This window comes from Chelonia mydas, chromosome 8, assembly GCF_015237465.2.
Source record: "Chelonia mydas isolate rCheMyd1 chromosome 8, rCheMyd1.pri.v2, whole genome shotgun sequence".
NCBI lineage: Eukaryota > Metazoa > Chordata > Testudines > Cheloniidae > Chelonia > Chelonia mydas.
In genome coordinates, this window is record NC_057854.1 from 37,486,450 (window position 1) to 37,504,742 (window position 18,293).

The 18,293-nt window shown below is 41.5% G+C and overlaps 1 protein-coding gene and 1 pseudogene across 19 annotated transcripts in view; both read left to right on the top strand.

Moving 5' to 3' along the window:
• The window catches only part of LOC102931528 (protocadherin gamma-C5), a 361,684-nt gene that overhangs the window by 192,970 nt on the left and 150,421 nt on the right, over window positions 1–18,293 (top strand). The window contains exon 1 of one of the 19 annotated variants that reach the window (XM_037907137.2): window positions 1,657–4,258. The exons of 17 other annotated variants lie outside the window; for them this stretch is intronic. In XM_037907137.2, coding sequence (XP_037763065.1) covers window positions 1,838–4,258 — 2,421 coding nt within the window. In that variant the 5' untranslated portion in view covers window positions 1,657–1,837. Of the gene's footprint in view, window positions 1–1,656; window positions 4,259–9,134; window positions 11,758–18,293 lie in introns of those variants that run through there. One more of the 19 variants, XM_037907146.2, reaches the window with a different exon arrangement.
• The window catches only part of LOC102936717, a 274,924-nt pseudogene that overhangs the window by 118,568 nt on the left and 138,063 nt on the right, over window positions 1–18,293 (top strand).

Sequence of the window (18,293 nt, forward strand, 5' to 3'; positions counted from 1 at the left end):
ATCCTTTGCAATGACAACTCTGGGATTTTACTTGTGAATAATTGTGGTTCTGAAGCACCCAAATCCGGATCCGAAACTCTTCTCAAGGTGAGTTTTTGCATTATCGCGTTAGTTAAGGTGTCGCTTCTCTGATTTTTAATTAAATTATTCAGACAATGAAAAATGCTATTCATGAATATGTATAATCACGTGAACTAAAAGATTTTTAGATTAATTATATTTTTATATGTGTGCGTTATTTCTCTTCGGTGTAGTAAATGTTTGGTAGCAACCGGTGGTTAGTGCCTATTGAACGGTGCAGAGTGTCCAACCAACTGGTGAATAGTGCCTATTGAATGGAGCAAAGTGTCCAAAGTTCTGGTATTATTGAGAGTTCCTGATATACATTTTGTAGCAGTAACTGTCTTACCTGAGATTTATGGAATGTGAAAATTCTATTCTGATCATCCTGTTAGAAGTTTTGAAGGAAAGACGTCAGTCAGTGATAGACTATTAGAAGGATTATAACATTTGACGTTTTAAAAATTACATTTACCAATATGCTACAGTCCATAGTTGGCAGGGAACTTCAATACAGTTTCAAAGCAAAGTGTGTAACAGAACGTGGAGCCAATTGTTACTTCCAGATGATGTCATGAAGGACCTACGTGTCGCTGTCTATAAGTTTTCCACTTTAATTAAAAATAAGTAAGTAGCACAGAAGTATGTCATATACAAAACCAAATATTCTTCCAATAGAAAAGTTAAACTAAACTAGAAATTAAATGTAAAACATTGCCTGGATATACTCACATGTAGTTGTTAATTCTGCAGGAGTCGACGAGATATTGGCCAATAATTTTCTCTCTTTTTTCTATATAGAACTCTCTAAACCACTTTCCCTCTCTGGTGGTGATTCTGCATTAGTAGACAGAAAACATAACCACTTTGGGTATATATTAGGTCACCACAAACTAATAATCAGGAATATCATACCACCTTACTTAGTGTTGTATCACAATACCTACGGGATATTAGCCAGAGCAATTTTAGTAACTGTCTATTTTCCCATGACAGATGACAATATACAGCTGGTATTCTGTCCTCATTCCTTGTTAACAATTGTGTTTACTGAAAATTAATTGGTGAGATTTAAAATATCCCTCAACGTGCAGCAATGATCAGTCTATGCCATTGTGAAAGAGGAAGTCTCTGTTTAAGAGGAGTGAGAAACACTCTTATGTTCTGATATATAAATTGCATTACTATGTGTAAACATATACAATATTTTTCCATTAAAATATCTTTGTGAGCCCCTGACAAATGTATACACAGAGCTGTATTTTATTCAGGCAAATACAACTGTGGTATCACCCTCTAGTCTGGGAAATAAATAGTACATCTGTGTTCCTTTAGCACAACGAACTCTACTTAAATAATTGCTTATCAAGAACTATTTACTTAACGTAATTCCATGTAAAACTCAAATAGGTGTATTGGTAAGTGTATACATTTTAAATAGAGGAAGTAACTATAAATAAATAGTCGTGGGAAAAGATTAATTAATAGATAGAAAGGTGTTGGATTTTTTTTTAAATTGCAATTATTGGTTGAGACTCTGAGCGCCGCTGTTCACCAATCAGGCAGAGGAATGGAAAAAGAGATCCAGCCAGCCCCGCCCGCAGCTACACATCACAGAACACAGAGATCAGACTCACACTTACTCAGAGGAATTTCACAGAGAAATATCTATGAAACAGGCTTAACTTTAACATCAGTGACGGCGAAAACAGGACTACGGCTAAAAGAAAATCCATACTTGACTGGGAATCAGAGCACTATATACATCCAGAGAAAAATGGAGAATAGACAAAGTCTCCGGGACTGCAAACAGCGAGCCCTGTTTTGTTTTTTATTGGTTCCCGTTTGGGAGGCTGTTTCTGGTCAGATTCGCTATTCGATCCCGGAGGAAACGCACACAGGCTCTTTCGTGGGGAATATAACAAAGGATTTGGGACTGGATCTAAAAGAGCTCTCAGACCGCAGTGTCCGCATTGTTGCCAGAGGTAGGAGTCAGTATTTTGCTTTGAATGTTAAGAGTGGCCATTTATACACCACAGACAGAATAGACAGAGAGGAGATCTGTGGCCGGATAGAGATATGTTTGATAAAGTTTGAGGTTCTTCGTGAGGGTAAAGCGAAGCTTTTTCCAGTTGAAGTTGAAATCACAGATATTAATGACAATGCTCCAGGCTTCCAATCAGAGAAATTAGAGTTAAAAATCAGCGAGACAACAGCAGTGGGGACCCGGATTTCCCTGCAGCAGTCGCAGGATCCAGATGTGGGAATTAATTCTATCCAGATATATCAACTGAGCGATAACAGGCATTTCTCTCTGGATGTGCAAACTAGAACCAATGATGTGAAATATGCCGAACTGGTGCTGGAAAAGTCTCTAGACCGGGAAGAACAAGCTGTTCACGATCTAATCCTCACAGCCACTGACGGGGGAGATCCAGTCAGGTCCGGCACTGCGCAAATCCGCGTTATTGTTCTTGATGCAAATGACAACGCGCCAGTTTTCACTGAGGCTATCTATAGAGCGAGTGTTTTGGAAAATGTGCCGAAAGGTTCCACGGTGGTATCAGTAAAAGCCACTGATCTGGATGAAGGAGTCAACAAAGAGTTAAAATACTCATTCAGAACAATCGTGGAGAAAGGTTCCCAAATATTCCACTTGGATTCTAGGACTGGAGAAGTAACAGTCGTGGGGAACTTGGACTTTGAGGAATCCGCATTATATGAAATCGAGGTGCAAGCCCATGACGGGGGAGGCCTTTTCGACAGATCGAAAATACTGATCGTTGTTAGCGATGTGAATGACAACGCTCCAGAATTAACAATCACATCTCTCGTCAACTCCATCCCTGAGGACTCTCCCGCCGGGACTGTGATCGCCCTTTTAAATGTGCAAGATCTAGATTCCGGAGAGAACGGGGAAGTCACGTGCTCCATACCCAGCAACCTCCCCTTCCGGCTGAAGAAATTATTAGATAATTATTACAGTTTGGTGATTGACAGAACCCTGGACAGGGAGCAGGCATCGAATTACAATGTAACAATTACAGCCATAGATCAAGGGACTCCTCCCTTGTCTTCAGTTACTTCCATCTTTCTACAAGTTTCAGACGAAAATGACAACCCTCCTATATTTAACCAGACTTCCTATACTTCGTACGTCAGAGAAAACAATGTTAAAGGAGCTTCCGTTTGCTCTGTAAAGGCAAATGACTACGACTTGGAGGACAACTCCCGAATCACTTACTCCATTACTGCAACTCAGATCCAGGAAGCTCCGCTCTCCTCCTTCATCTCCATTAACTCCGAGACTGGGGCTCTCTACGCTCTGCGCTCCTTCGATTACGAACAGTTCCGGGAGATTCGGTTCCAAGTGCAGGCTCAGGATGGGGGTTCCCCACCTCTCAGCAGTAATGTCTCCGTCACTCTCTTTATACTGGATCAGAATGACAACAGCCCTCACATCTTACACCCCTCCTTTCCCACCGATGGCTCCACGGGAGTGGAGTTGGCCCCTCGCTCCTCCGAGCCGGGTTACCTGGTCACTAAGATGGTGGCGGTGGATGCAGACTCCGGGCAGAACGCCTGGCTCTCCTACCAGCTGCTGAAGGCTACAGAGCCGGGGCTCTTCTCTGTGGGACTCCACAGCGGCGAGATCAGGACAGCGCGCTCCTTTGTAGACAAAGATGCGCTCAAGCAAAGTCTGGTGGTTTTAGTGAAGGACAACGGGCAGCCCCCTCTCTCTGCCACGGCCACTGTCACGGTGGTGGTGGCTGACAGCATCCCCGAAATCCTCTCCGATTTAAGCAGCCTCTCAGCTCCTGCAGACCCCCAGTCCAGCCTCACCTTGTATTTGGTGATCGCTGTGGCTTCCATTTCTTGCTTGTTCTTTACCTTTATCCTAGTGTTACTGGCCCTGAGGCTCCGCAGGTGGAGAAACTCGCAGCTGTTTGAGTCCTCGAGTGTGACTTTCAGTGGAGTTCCCGTCTCGCAGTTTGTGGGGATCGATGGAGTCAGAGCTTTTCTTCATTCCTACTCACATGAGGTTTCTCTAACCACGGACTCCAGAAAGAGCCAATTCAAGTTCTCCAAAACAAACTATTCAAATACTCTGAGTAGTGAGCAAACTTGTGAGATAAAGGATCCTATCCTAGTTATTGAGGATGTAAGAATTAGTAACGGGGATCGGACCTCTGTTCAGGTGAGCTAAGGTTATTGTGTCTTCGTTCTGTGGGTCGAAAGTATATATTGTTAGTTTCTCGGGCAATGTAGAGGAAAATGATGCTTTATGTTTGTTTGTGAGAGGAGGAAAGGAGGTAATTCCAGGCCCCACTGAAGTCAACAGTGAACCGTGTCTTCTGTGTTGCAAGGGTTGGCTCTCGGGGCATTAGGATATGTGTGACTTTCGATATATTAATTTTAAATCATTTACCTTTTCTTTTCAAAAGGCACTTTGTTTCTCTTTTTCGGTGAAATTACACCCTTTTACTGTTTGTTTGAAACCAGGTTATCTTCCTGTATTTTCATATATCTGTTACCAACTTGGGACAGTATAGAAATATCAGTGTATACAGTACTTCAATTTTATTGGAAGACAGTTTGATTTGAAGGCCGTGAACATCTTAAATTTAACCTAGTAAAAGGACTACCTTATTTTTTTGCATAATATAATTTAATCACTCGTACAATCATAGTTTTGTCCTTTAATTTATCTCATGTTCTTTTAATTTTATTTCCCTATTGATATACATGTTCCCAATAGTCTGGCCTTTCACGTTTGAAAGTTATGGACATTTTTTTATACAGCGCGTTATATAAGCACCCATTCAGCACACACCTTAAGACATGCACCTGTATAAATGTAAACAAGTCAATAGCCCTCTTGATATAGATACTTTGCTGAGTCGGGACATAATCATTACTTTATAATTATTTGTAGATTACTTACTTGTTTGGTGAAGATATACCTATCAGCTTATAGCTGATTAATCCAATTTTTAAACCAAATGTATTTAAATTCCACCCATATCTATTAATATTATGTAAATGTCAGAAATGCAGAATTATGAAACTAGCATATATGGCATCATTATAATATGCGATAATGTCTATAATTTTTGTTGTTTGTGTATTACCTTTGGGCCTTGAAACATTTAATGGTTTGATTCAACGTTTATAAAGGAGGTTATAGCATGACTTTGTAGTAATTTTATTATTAGAGAAAACGTTCTCATACATAGTCACGATTATATATTTGAAATGAGAGCTAACGAGTCACTATATTAAATCCCTTGGTCAGTGTTAATGCAGTGAACTCTGACTCATATACAAAAACAAATTATCAGAGCCTTATGTTGGATCCTGGTGGTGTCCTTTGAAGATTGGGTTTATAAGTTATATTTTCGAAATTCCTTGTGATGTTTCCTATTTAGAACACTTAATAGTTCTCTTCTATTCTATTTGATATAGGCTCTTATACTGCACTCATCACCATAGTATTTGAGCTCTTTCCAGTAGTGTATTAAGTGAGATGACTTATAGCTATCTTTGTTATCTGTTAAAGAAGGCAAGATTAAAGAAATGTACCTTACACTTGGAGTGGAAGGTGGTGAGGTTTGTTAGGGTCCTTAGTTCTTAAAGTCTTGGACTAGCCTCAAGAAAGTTTGGTCTCCCATACAGACAAGCTTTACCCTTATGGTAAAGAGTTCCTTTTTGCCAGAAAAGCAAAATTGTCCACCAAGATGTTCATTCCGCATCTTTAGGCAATCTTTTTGATATCCTAGGCCCAAGGCCATACAGCGCTTTGAATATGGTGGATATCTTAAACTTTATTCAATTCTTGTATGGGAAGCCAGGGTAGAGAGTAGAGGACAGGTTTGAAGTGCTATTGGTATCCTGTGTTGCTGAAAAGATGCACTACAGTGCTCTATACTATGGAATTTCCTTAACACTGAAGGATTTATGCCAGGCATATCACATAGCTGTAGACCAGTCAAGAGAATAACTGAGGTCAGGTCATCATCTGACAGGATGGGGCAGTCTCCTAGTTAACCAGAGATGATAGAAAGTGCTACTTGTCCAAGAGGATGAGAATGGATGCCTGCCTTTTATCCATTGACAGAAGGAAATTATTCATCAGTGCCACTCAATCCATATCCGTTCCATTTCCTGGTCTGAATCTGATTGTGCTAGGTCTAGAATATTAACGTTAGTTAGATAATATTGTAGATGGCCTTTGGGTAGCTATTCTGTGAGTTTACTCAGGAATGGGAAGTTTTACTTTGGGTGGTAAATGGCTAGAACTGATGTATCCAGGGTGGGTTTCTTTGATGTTGGTTAGACGACTGCATGTTTGAAGGAAGACCGGTAGATTCCTTCTCTGAATGTGGCATTGGCTATTTCTGTCATGAGTGGCACCAGGTGCTCATGACTCTTTCACAAGTCAGGAAGGGCATGGATCTGATTCACAAGTCTTGGGATGGGACTTTTCTAGAGTGTCCTTAACTTCTTGATGAGTGAATGCACTGAATTCCGGGAATGCATATGGTCTGTTGATTGGTGAGTATAGGTAGAGTGGATCCAGGCTACTTGAAAAGGTTTTCTGAATGTGCATGAACTTCTTAGTGAAGTAGGATGATAGCTCTTTGCAGGGCTTGGTACTCGGTTCTGATGCAGGTTGTAGTAATTAAGGATTAAGGAACTGGTTTACCACTCTGGGTAGCTCCTTATGGTGGGATTTGGCATCCTCAGTGGAGGCTAATAGGAGGGTTATTTTGGCCTGTAATAAAGTCTCAGTATAGGGTTTGAGGAACTTATTACATTTCATCCTCTGTGTATCAGCTTTTGTTTCCCACCATTAGCACTTAATTTGCCATCCCTCTTTCTTCATCCAGTGCAGAATGTCAGAAAATCCAGGAATTCTGTGTGGGCCGTGGAGAGGAAGTGGCCATTTGGGGACCATTTGGTCAATGATCAAGGCTCATGTACAATGATAATGATTCACTACGTCCTCCTCTTCTCATTCTGTGGGTGGAATGCTGTTGTCCTTTAGCAGCCTTTGGGATTTCTTGGGGTCCATGTGTCTTCATGGCCAAATCAGGATCACTTGTCTCGTTGCTTGAGAGCTGGAAGATCTCTGACCACTGCTGTAATTAGGTGATGGTCTATCCAAGACAGTGGTTGGGTTTTGGTGTCCCTGATCTTGACATCTACGCTGAAGATCAGGTCCAGGGTTTGACCATCTGCATAAGCTGGACAAGAGATTACCAGTGAAAGTCCTAAAGAGGCAAGAGAGGAGGTGAATTCTGGGGCTTTTGCATTTGCAGCCTTTTAACTATGTGTGTTGAAATCTCCCAGGATGACAAGCTGGGGTATGTCACCACCATAACTGAAAAGGTATCAGTGAGCTCCTTTATGAATCCTTTAGTCAGTCATAGTGTTTAAATAAGCATAAAAGCTATGTTAGCTTTGGCTCTGATTTCTATTGTCAGATGAATTAATTTGAATGTTGTCTTACTTTTTTGGATTTGATGTTTGATGAGAAGATGAATGCAGTGCTGCCTGCCGTCTTGTCTTGTCTAATTGTGTGATACACCTAGTATCGTAGGAGGATGAGGTGGGCTAGAACTGGTGTCATTCAGCCAGGTCTCAGTGATGTGGGCTGTACTGGGTACTTCATCACTGATGAGATTATGAATTATTCTCCTGTAAATCATTCCATTTGCACCTCAGGAGGTGTGCTATTGGGAACCTGACCAGAATTATAACTATTCAATCACTTGAGAGTAAAAAATCCTTACCTTAAATGATCCTAATGCCTTATTCTCTTTATGATGGATTGCTCTCATTGGAACATCATGGTTATGCTTCACAATTGTATAATGCTGTCCAACCAAGGGTTTGATCTTTGCTTACAGAAATCAACGGGAGTGTTTCTCCTCTGCCATCAGTTGGTTTTAGATCAGCCCCCAAGGACATTAAAATTACAATGAATATTAGTTTCCCAACAATCCTGTCTATTTAATAAGATTTTATTATCACAATTTTAAATATGGTGAAGGTCAAGCACAGAGAGATTTGGGCCAATTTCTTTTTCAAATCTGCATGCTTAAAATTAGGCACCTAAATTTAAACACTTAAATAAGTGGTCTGTTTCAAGAGTTAGTAGTAAACAAAAATCCCAGTAAAGTCAATTAGAAAACATGTTCCACATCCCTGAACATCAAGTCACTTACATATATTTATAATTATGCATTTAATTACCTTACTTGAAGCACACAAAGTTGAAAAAATTGGCCTAAGTGACTTTCAAGATGTTATGCACAGGAATTTTGTGGCAGAACTAAGAAGAGAACCCAGATCTCTAGACTCAAGGCCCAATGCTTAAATCATAAAACCGTTCATAGATTATTTTAAACAAAAATCCAAAATGGGCAAGAGTTTTGCACCTATGTTTTAATCCTGAAAAGGGAGTTGAAAAGTGTTTAGTCTTATCATGGAAGCGTGCCATGCTTTTTCAGCATCGAAAACGGTTGATTTTCTTTGTTCTCTATAGATGAAATATTATGTTATCTCTTTTGTAAATAACAGAAGGTCCACAGAAGATCTCTCAGAACTTGGTTGTTAGGGAACTGTGATGTCTTATATAAAATTAATTATAATACTGACAATCTATTTAATGTGATATTAATCCTCCAGTCAATTACTTCTATTATATTGAATCAACCCTTTGATTTCTCTGAGGCAGATATATTGTAATCCAAAACCAAAGCGTAACTTTGCACCTTTCCACAGTGAATCTAACTCATTCAGTTTTACTTCTTTCTCAAAACACTTGTCTTGAGGACTAGTTGTCTACCGCTTTATAATCTTTTACCCTCCAAAATTAGTCATGCGGAAGAAAGAAATTACACTTCCTCCTATTTCGGGCTCCTGTGATTTCCCCTCTCAAGATGGAATTCATTTAGCATTGCAATTCTCTTACTAAAACGCAGAGTGCCGCTGTTGGCCAATGCGGAGCAAGGGCTGCTGCCGGAGGTACACCAGAGCCCACTGCAAAGCGATTATACTGTTACTCAGTGCAGATCTCGGATGAAGGAGAGCAGAGGGACGGCGTTTCTGCCCAAAGAAGGCCTTCCGCGGTATCAGATTTCTGAGGTAAAATTAAGCAGGAGAATGGATTTTATTTATGCTTTATTACTCAGGATTCTTACAATCTGAGTGGAAATTGGTCCGGAATATCTATTCAAAATACACCGGGAAAGGAAGCAAAGGCGCTGAGAGTGACTGAGATGGAAACCAGACACAGACAGACAGCCGGAGCAGTGAGACTGCAAATACGTTGTTATTCTCTTTGTTCTGCCGGGCGTTCTCGGAGCAGATCCGTTATTCGTTCCTGAGGAAATGGCCAAAGGGTCCCTTGTGGGGAACCTCGCCAAGGATTTGGGCTGAATGTGAGAAGAACTGCCGCTGCGAAAAGCTCCGCGTGAATTCGGAAAATAAATATTTCACTTTAAATGAGGAACATGGCAACCTGTATGTAAATTACAGGCTAGACCGGGAGAAACTATGCGGGGAGACACCCCTTTGTGTCTTAAATTTAGAAGCTGTGGTTGAAAACCCTTTAAATATTTTCCACGTGAACGTCGCAATCCAGGACATTAATGATAATACACCGCGGTTCGTTAAAAATAATATCTATTTAGAAATTAATGAATTAGCACAGCCTGGTGCGCGATTTCCGCTAGAACCTGCGCAAGATCCCGATGTTGGAATCAACTCACTGCAGAGTTATCATCTTAGTCCAAATCCATATTTTGTTTTGGAACTGAAGGAAAATCCGGACGGCAACAAATATGCAGAATTAGTGTTAGAGAAACCTTTGGATCGAGAAAAAGAAAGGTCTCTTAATTTAATCTTGTCCTCTGTGGATGGGGGGAGAGCCAGTCAAAAACGGGGACAGTTCCGATTAAGATTAACATTATTGATGCCAATGACAACCCCCCTAGTATTCACTGAAAAATCTACAAAGTCAGCATGAGAGAAAACCTTCCGAAAGGAACCTTAGTGATTCAGGTGAAAGCGACTGATGCAGATGAAGGTACAAATGCCAGAATAACATATTATTTCAGCAACATACCGCAGAGAGTGCAGCAGCTGTTCGATTTGGATGCCAGTAATGGAAAGATTACAGCAAAAGATATTTTGGACTTTGAAGAAAAAAATAGCTACACAATAGGCGTGGAGGCCAGGGACGGGGGAAGTCTGACTGCCCACTCCAAAGTTCAAATAGAAATTCTCGATGAGAACGACAACGCCCCCGAAGTGACGCTGACATCCGTATCCAGTCCCATTCCCGAAGACTCACTTCCCGGAACAGTGATAGCTCTCATCAAAGCCCGTGACCGCGATGATGGGGGAAATGGAGACGTCACCTGTCACATTCAAGATAATTTTCCATTTAAAATTACTTCATCTACTAATAATTATTACAAGCTCCTCACAGACAGCACCCTGGACAGGGAGAGGACCCCGGAGTACAATATCACAATCACCGCCACAGACAACGGCTCTCCCCGCCTCTCCACCCAGAAAACCATCCTGTTGCAGATCTCGGATATCAATGACAACTCTCCTGTCTTTGAGAAAGCTTATTACACCGCCTATGTGCCAGAGAACAATCCCTCGGGGGCCTCTATTTTCAGTGTAAAAGCCTCAGACCGGGATCTGGACCGGAACGCCCGAGTCACTTACTCCATCCTGAGCAGCAACCTAGAGAAGCTGCCTCTCTCCTCCTACATCTCCATTAACTCCCAGACCGGAGCGATCTATGCGCAGCGCTCCTTCGACTACGAGCAATTCCGGGAGTTTGAGATGCAAGTGAAGGCCCAAGACGGCGGGTCCCCGCCTCTCAGCAGCAATGTCACCGTCAGGGTGTTTATTGTGGATCAGAATGATAACGCCCCTAGCATCCTGTACCCTTCGCTCGGAGCCGATGGCTCCGCCTTGTTCGAGATGGTGCCTCGCTCGGCCGAGGCAGGTTATCTGGTGACTAAGGTGGTGGCGGTGGATGCTGACTCGGGACACAATGCCTGGCTCTCCTACCACCTGCTCCAGGCCACGGACCCGTTGCTCTTCAGCATGGGGCTGCAGAGCGGGGAGATCCGGACAGCCCGCGCCTTTGCGGACAGAGATGCTGTGAAGCACAGGCTGGTCACCCTGGTGAAGGACAACGGGCAGCCGCCTCTGTCCGCCACAGTGACTCTCAACCTGGTGTTTGCCGAGAACTTCCAAGAGGCTCTTCCGGAAATGAGCGACCAATCGGGTGACTCGGCCTCTCAGTCTGATTTACAGTTTTACTTGGTACTGGCTTTAGCCCTGATCTCATTTTTGTTCCTCCTGACAGTGACCCTGGCCACTGTGATGAAATTGCGAAGTTCAAGGAAACCTAAATTACTTCAGTGTTTTGGTCGTGACCCTTTTTCCAAGACTGTTCCTACTTTCCCACCAAATTATGGAGATGGTACTTTGCCGTATTCTTATCAGTTATGTTTATCCTCAGAATCTAAGAAAAATGAATTTTCTTTCCTGAAACCTAATGCGCAGATATCAGAGAATGTTCTGTGCAGTGAGAACTCTGGGACCTTACTTATGAACAACGGATGTAGCGTCTTAACATCGGAAACGGAGACTGCTGAAGTGGTAAGTTTCTAGTTCCGTGATTTATATAATTTTTAGATGTATTGCTTGTTTTCATAATTGTACAGGGCTAATCTTCCTTAAATAATATAGGAGACCTTTGTTAAACTGTTGTTGTTTTGTAGTATTTACCGGCACTCACAATTTCATGAATTTGTTTTCACTTTACCCCGTTCGGGAGGTGCCCATCTTACAGGGCATGAAGAAGTAAAATAACTTGCGTAAGGTCAGAAAAGAGAAGTATAATAGAATAAACTCAGATTTCTTAAGTCCCCTCCATTGCCTTAACAACCACTCCCTCCTGCATCTCCAAGGAAGAATATCCTTCCTCTCATTTTAGTGGATTTCTTTACAATAACTACATTTCTAGGAGCCTTTTTATACTTTCAGTGGGTTGTACTGCTTCTTGTGAGTAAGAAAAAATAATTATTCCAACATTAACAATGTTTTTTTTAAAAAAATACCTTTTTAATTGCTTCTTTGGAAGTATTCCTTTTTTACTGTTCCATGGGAAATTGAATAATGATTCCCAGATATAAAAAGATTCTGTTATTCATTTTAAGTGTCACATGTCTTTCATTTTACAGATACACAATTACATATCTGTAAAATACACTAATATAGAGCAAAGGTTTCATTGACATGGCTTTCTAAAGGCTGCATTATTCACCTGCGGCAAAATCTTTAGTCAATTATTCAGGTCCTCCTAACCAGGTGGTGATAAAACCTTTATGCCAAACCTTCCAATAATCTGTGTGTATCATATATATTACAGAACTACTTTTTGAAGTCTTTGAATAAAAAATGAAAGTATTTACGTTTCGAAAGCTTGTAAACTTTTCAGTGCCTAAAGTCAGTTTGGGTCCCATGGCAAAGCTATAAACCTCTGCTTTTCGATAATGTAGCGATTCTATTTCTGCAGGGTCAGAGTTGTATGATTAAATAACGCCTGACCTGGGACTTCGGCCCCAATAATTAAAAGTGGACATTCCATATTTAGGGAATGGGAGGTGTATTCTTCTGTGAGTTGCTGTTATGTCAGTTCTTTGAACCCGATCTATGGATCGGAATACTGAATATTGTCCTGGAGGAGATCAGTTAGTGGGCAGAGTGATGTTAATGGATTGTAGGTGATTGTGTGTGGTTCCAAATGTCTCTGCCTTGTTTGGGCATATATAATACTCTTGCAGTACAAAGGAGCCCATAACTTCTCATACTACTAGATCTTCTAAAATTGAATGTGGATATTTCCAGATAAAAATACTGAATACAGTATTTAATATTACCCATTAGGCACAGAACATACAAACAGACAGCTTTCCCAGCATCTTTTTAACACTCATATTTCATCCATTAATAGATTCTGAGGCTAGAAGGGATCAGTGTGATCATATGGTCTGCCCTTTCCAAGAGCTCCAACACTTATTGAAAAATCAATATTAATGGTTCAATGCACTCCTCAGCCACCTCTTTTAAAACTTCTGGATGCAAGTTATCTGGACTTGCTGATTTAAGATGTCTAACTTTGTAGCTTCTGTTAAGATCCTCCAGAGACACTGTTGGATTGAAAAGAGTGTTATCATCACCAAATGATGAGGCTACTATAATGCTACCTGCAGTGACTCAAGAGCATGCGTACCAACCTCAGGGCAGATTGTTAGGAAGTAGGGCACAAACCGCAAATTGGTGTGAATTCTATTCTTAGATTTCACCAACAAATCATCAAGTGGAAACTCCTCAGGCATTATAAAAGCCTTAACATGGAGTCACAGACAGTCCCCTTACGTTCTCTCGTCTGTCTTACCACACAGGTGAGCACACTTTTGTGATAGTTGGTCTCTTATACCAAGAGTCACAACAATATTCAGGTTACTCCCATTCCCAAAGGACCAGACACTTACCCCAGGTCAGTTGTGCCTTAGAGTTCACACCAAAGACATCGCTTGTAGTCAATCCTATAATAAACTATATAAGTATTTATTAAATAGGAAAAGGAAACAGGAGAGTTATTTACAAGGTTAAAGTAGGTAAACAGATAAACAAATGTTACAATCTTAAGTTTCAAAAGGTAATAGAAACTTCTATAATAAGAAAGCTGTATATGTCCCTTAGGACTAACCCAGGCTAAATAGCTGGGGATCTTGTGCTTATGCCTGGAAACACACCTTGCTCCCCAGAGCCCTAGAAGCATAGAGATAATAAATTCCTTCTTGTTAGGGGTTCTATTCTCTCCTTCTCACATGGTTCCAGCTGCAAAGGTCAGCTGATATGAGGAGTTCCTTGAATGACTCATCTTCACTGTGAGGAGGCAGAACAACAACAGTCTTTGGTCCTCTTGTTGACAGTACATAGGGAACTTCCAGTTGCAACATCCACAGTAGTCCATCTGATATTGATAGCCTTTCCATTTGTGAAGGGCATAACACTTTTTGATGAAGATCACCCCCTCACACTAATTCATGTCTCTGTTCTGTCTGGTGATTTACACAGTCACAGAGGCTCACAGTACATCATCATGATGTTCTTATTATGCCTCTAGTGTTTAGGGCAGTGATGAAGCTCATCCACTCCTGTCTGTTTCTGGCAAGTCTTTCAATGGTTCCCCAGCTGTGCCCAAGGTTTTTCAGCTCAGCTTCCACATCTCTTGCCATGTTTTTGGGCGGCCTCATTTTCACTTGCCTCCAAGTGTCCATCGCTACTCTGGTGATGGAATCACTTTCCGTCCAAAGTACATGACCAATCCAACGCTTCCTGGCAACGGTGCTCAGATACTCTTGGCTGCATTGTGTCAATAGATCTTGGTTTGAGATTGTTCTGGGCCAAAAGATACAGAGGATTTTTCTGAGGCAGGTTGTATGGAATGAAGACAGTTTGGACATGTCATACTTTCTCATTCCCCAGCATTCTGCACTATAAAGTAGTGTTGAAAATATGCAGTTCTGATAAATCTTGACTTTTGGTGTTGTATTTTGATGATTTCCAGACTGTATTTAAGCTCCTGAAGGTGTTCCTGGCTTTATTGATTTTGTTCTGGATGTCCTGGCTTGTTCCACCATCCTGGTTGATGGTGCTGCCCAAGTAAGTGAATGTTTCTACATTGGTGAGAACATAATCCTTTATCCATACTGGTGATGCAATATTAAAGGTCATATCATCTGTCTTATTGCAGTTGATTTTCAGTCCAATTTGCTGGCTGAATGCATTGAGTCAAGTTGTTTTTTCTTGTATATGGTGTTGGGTATGTGATAAGAGAGTCACATCATCTGCGAAGTCCAGGTCTTCAAGGGATGAGAAGAGTGTCCATTTAATGCCTCTTGGCATGTCTTCTGTTGTATGCCGCATTACCCAGTTGATGGCAGTTGATGGCAATGTTGAAGATTGCAGACATGACACACCCCTGATGTACTCCTGTTTTGACTTCAAAACTGAGCTCACTGTGATCAACATTGCATGTAAAGTTGAAATAGAAGCTTTTGATTACATTGATTATATGGAAAAGAATTCCATATGCCTGCAGAATGCACCATATGCTGGTCCTGTGAATGCTATCAAAAGCCTTCTTAAAGTCTATGAAATTTATGTAGAATTGCCATTGCCATTCTAAGCACTGTTCAATTATGTTTCGTAGAGTGAAGATCTGGTCTGTGCATCCATGCCCTTTCCAAAAACCAGATTGCTCTTTTCTGAGAATGCTATCAACTGCCTCTGATATACGCTGGACTATGATCTTTTCACAATATTTTGCTTGGCACATATAAAAGTGTGATACCATGCCAGTTATTACAATCACAGAGTTCCTTTCTTTGGTATCTTCACTATAACCCCATTGGTCCACTCATCTGGCACTTTTTCCCTTTCCCAGACTGATGTAAATAGAGGGGCCAGGATAGATGCTGCTAATTTAGGATTTACCTTGAACAATTCTGCATTCAAACTATCCTTGCCAGGAGCTTTCCCATTTTTTAAGGATTTGATGACTTGAATGATCTTTTCCTTAGTTCGGGTGTCTGTGTTGATATCAAGATCTTCCTCTTCCTCCTGCATGTTTGCTTCCTCTTTAGGTCGCTCCCTGTTTGGCAATTCTTTGAAATGCTCTGTCCAGTGCATTTCTTGTTCTTTTTTGATTGTTAGTAGGTGTCCTTGTTTGCTCCTCATGAGAGTATTTGTTCGTGTCTGCCGTTTACCACTGATAAGCCACGTCATTTTGTAGATGGTTCCTTGTTCACCACGAGCAGCTGCATCCTCTGCTTGTGTTGCCAGATTATCAATATAATGCCATTTGTCCATTCTTACAAGGTGTTTGACCTCCCGGTATGCCTTGCTAAACTGCTCGTGGTATTTGTCCTTTAGCTTCTGGGATTTTGTATCTAAAACTTTTTTCTTCTGGGCTTGTCTGGTTTCTATGGCGTTCCATGTGCTGGGTGTAATTCACTCCTTCCTTCTCTTCTGCCAATAGCCTAGGCAGGCTTCACTGCACTGCTGTTACTTTGTCCCACTTCTTGTTGATCTCCTCATCTGCATTTCCCTCCTCTTCATCAAGGTCTGCAAGTGCTTGAAACCTGTTCGTTAACTGCAGAATGAAGGCTTTCTGTATTTCAGGGGACTTTAGCTTGTCAGTGTCATAACGTCTATGTCCCTTGTTTGGTGGTTTTAGCTTGATGGAGGCTGTCACAAGGTGGTGGTTGCTGCCAACATCTGCACCCCTTCTCACTGTCACATGTGTGTCAGTGAGCATCACCATTTGCCATTGATCTTCCTATGGTCAATCCGGTTCTTATCTCTGCCATTTGGAGAACATCACCATTTGCCATTGATCTTCCTATGGTCAATCCGGTTTTTATCTCTGCCATTTGGAGAACATCATGTCAGCTTGTAAATTTCACAATGTTCAAATAGGGTTCCGCTGATGACTAGGTCATTCATATCAACAAGCCTGTCTCTGTTTTCATTCAAGGTGCCACACCCATGTCTTCCCATTGCTCTGTCATTGTTTGTGTTGTCCTTACCGACCTTGGCATTTAGGTCTCCTATGACAATAGTTAGGTCATGGCATGATACTCTCTCTAACTCCGACTGTAGTGTAAGGTAGAATTTGTCCTTTACTTCTTCATCACTGTCATTTGTTGGAGCATAGCATAGCACTGAATCAGGGTGATATTAATACACCCTCCTGGTGTTGTCCATCATCCCATCCAGAAAACAGCAAAGTTTCTCCCAAGGCTGTTAATCTTCCTGATCCCATCCATCTGCTCTCACTGACACCCAGGAAGTGTGAGCTGTAGCGTCTCATCTCTGCTGTGACCTGAGCTAGCTTCCCTGTTTTGTACATTGTCCATATGTTAAAAAAAACAAGTTTGGGTTTTGTCTTGATGTTGAGCACTTCAGTCTTCGTGCCAGTGGCTTCCTTTTGACTTTCATCACTGGCAGTCATATGGGTCATTGACTCCTGAAGGCCATCACACACAGTAATGATCGATTTCTCTGTCACTGTTTCCATAACATATTTTGTGTTTTACGGGACAGGGTTGTTAGCCAAACCCCTAACTCCTAACTTGGAGGACCAGGATGTCTGTTTGTCTGGCCCCTCCCCCACAGACCAATCCATCGTGGTTAAACCTACCAGGAGCAAAAAGCCCCTGCCGACACAGACTCTGCGGATCATTAGAGCACGCAAGCTGTCCCACCACGACAAGGCACAGACACCAAAGGACAGTACAATACAACCCCTCAATATTACCATATAGACATTTTGTGTGGAGTGACTCATGAACATGGGTGCCAAACTCAGGGCAGACTGTTACAAACCAGGGCACAAACCCCAAAGTGGTTGTGTGTTCGATAATAATTTTCACCAACCAAGTACTAAGTGTGAACTCCTCAAGCACTATAACAGCCTTAACATGGAGTTACAGACAGTCCCCTTGGGCACTCCGGTCTATCGTGCCACCCAGGCAAGCCTTCCTTCATGATACATGGTCCCTTTCACCAAAAATGACAATAATATTCAGGTTACTCCCAATCCCAAAGGACCAGTCACTTACCCCAGGTCAATTGTACCTTAGATCTCTCACCAAAGAAAATGCTTGTAGCCAATTCTATAATACTAAATAAAGATTTATTAACTAGGCAAAAGAAATAAGAGTTATTTACAAGATTAAAGCAGGTAAACATACACACACAAATGAGTTACAGTCTGAGTTTTCAAGAAGTAGTATAAGCTGCTATAATGTGCAAGCTCTGCATGTCCTTTAATATGTGATGTATTAGCAGAAATATTGTAAGCTAGACACAAGTAGTAATTCTGCCAATCTACTCCATGCTGTTAAGGCCTCAACTGGAGTACTGTGTCCAGTTCTTGGTGCCACATTTCAGGAAAAAAGTGGAAAAATTAGAGAAAATCCAGAGGAGAGCAACAAAAATGATTAAAGGTCTAGAAAACATGGCCTGTGAGGAAAGACTGAAAAAACTGGGTTTGTTTAGTCTGGAGAAGAGGAGACTGAGGTGGGACATGATAAGAGTTTTCAGGTACACAAAAGGTT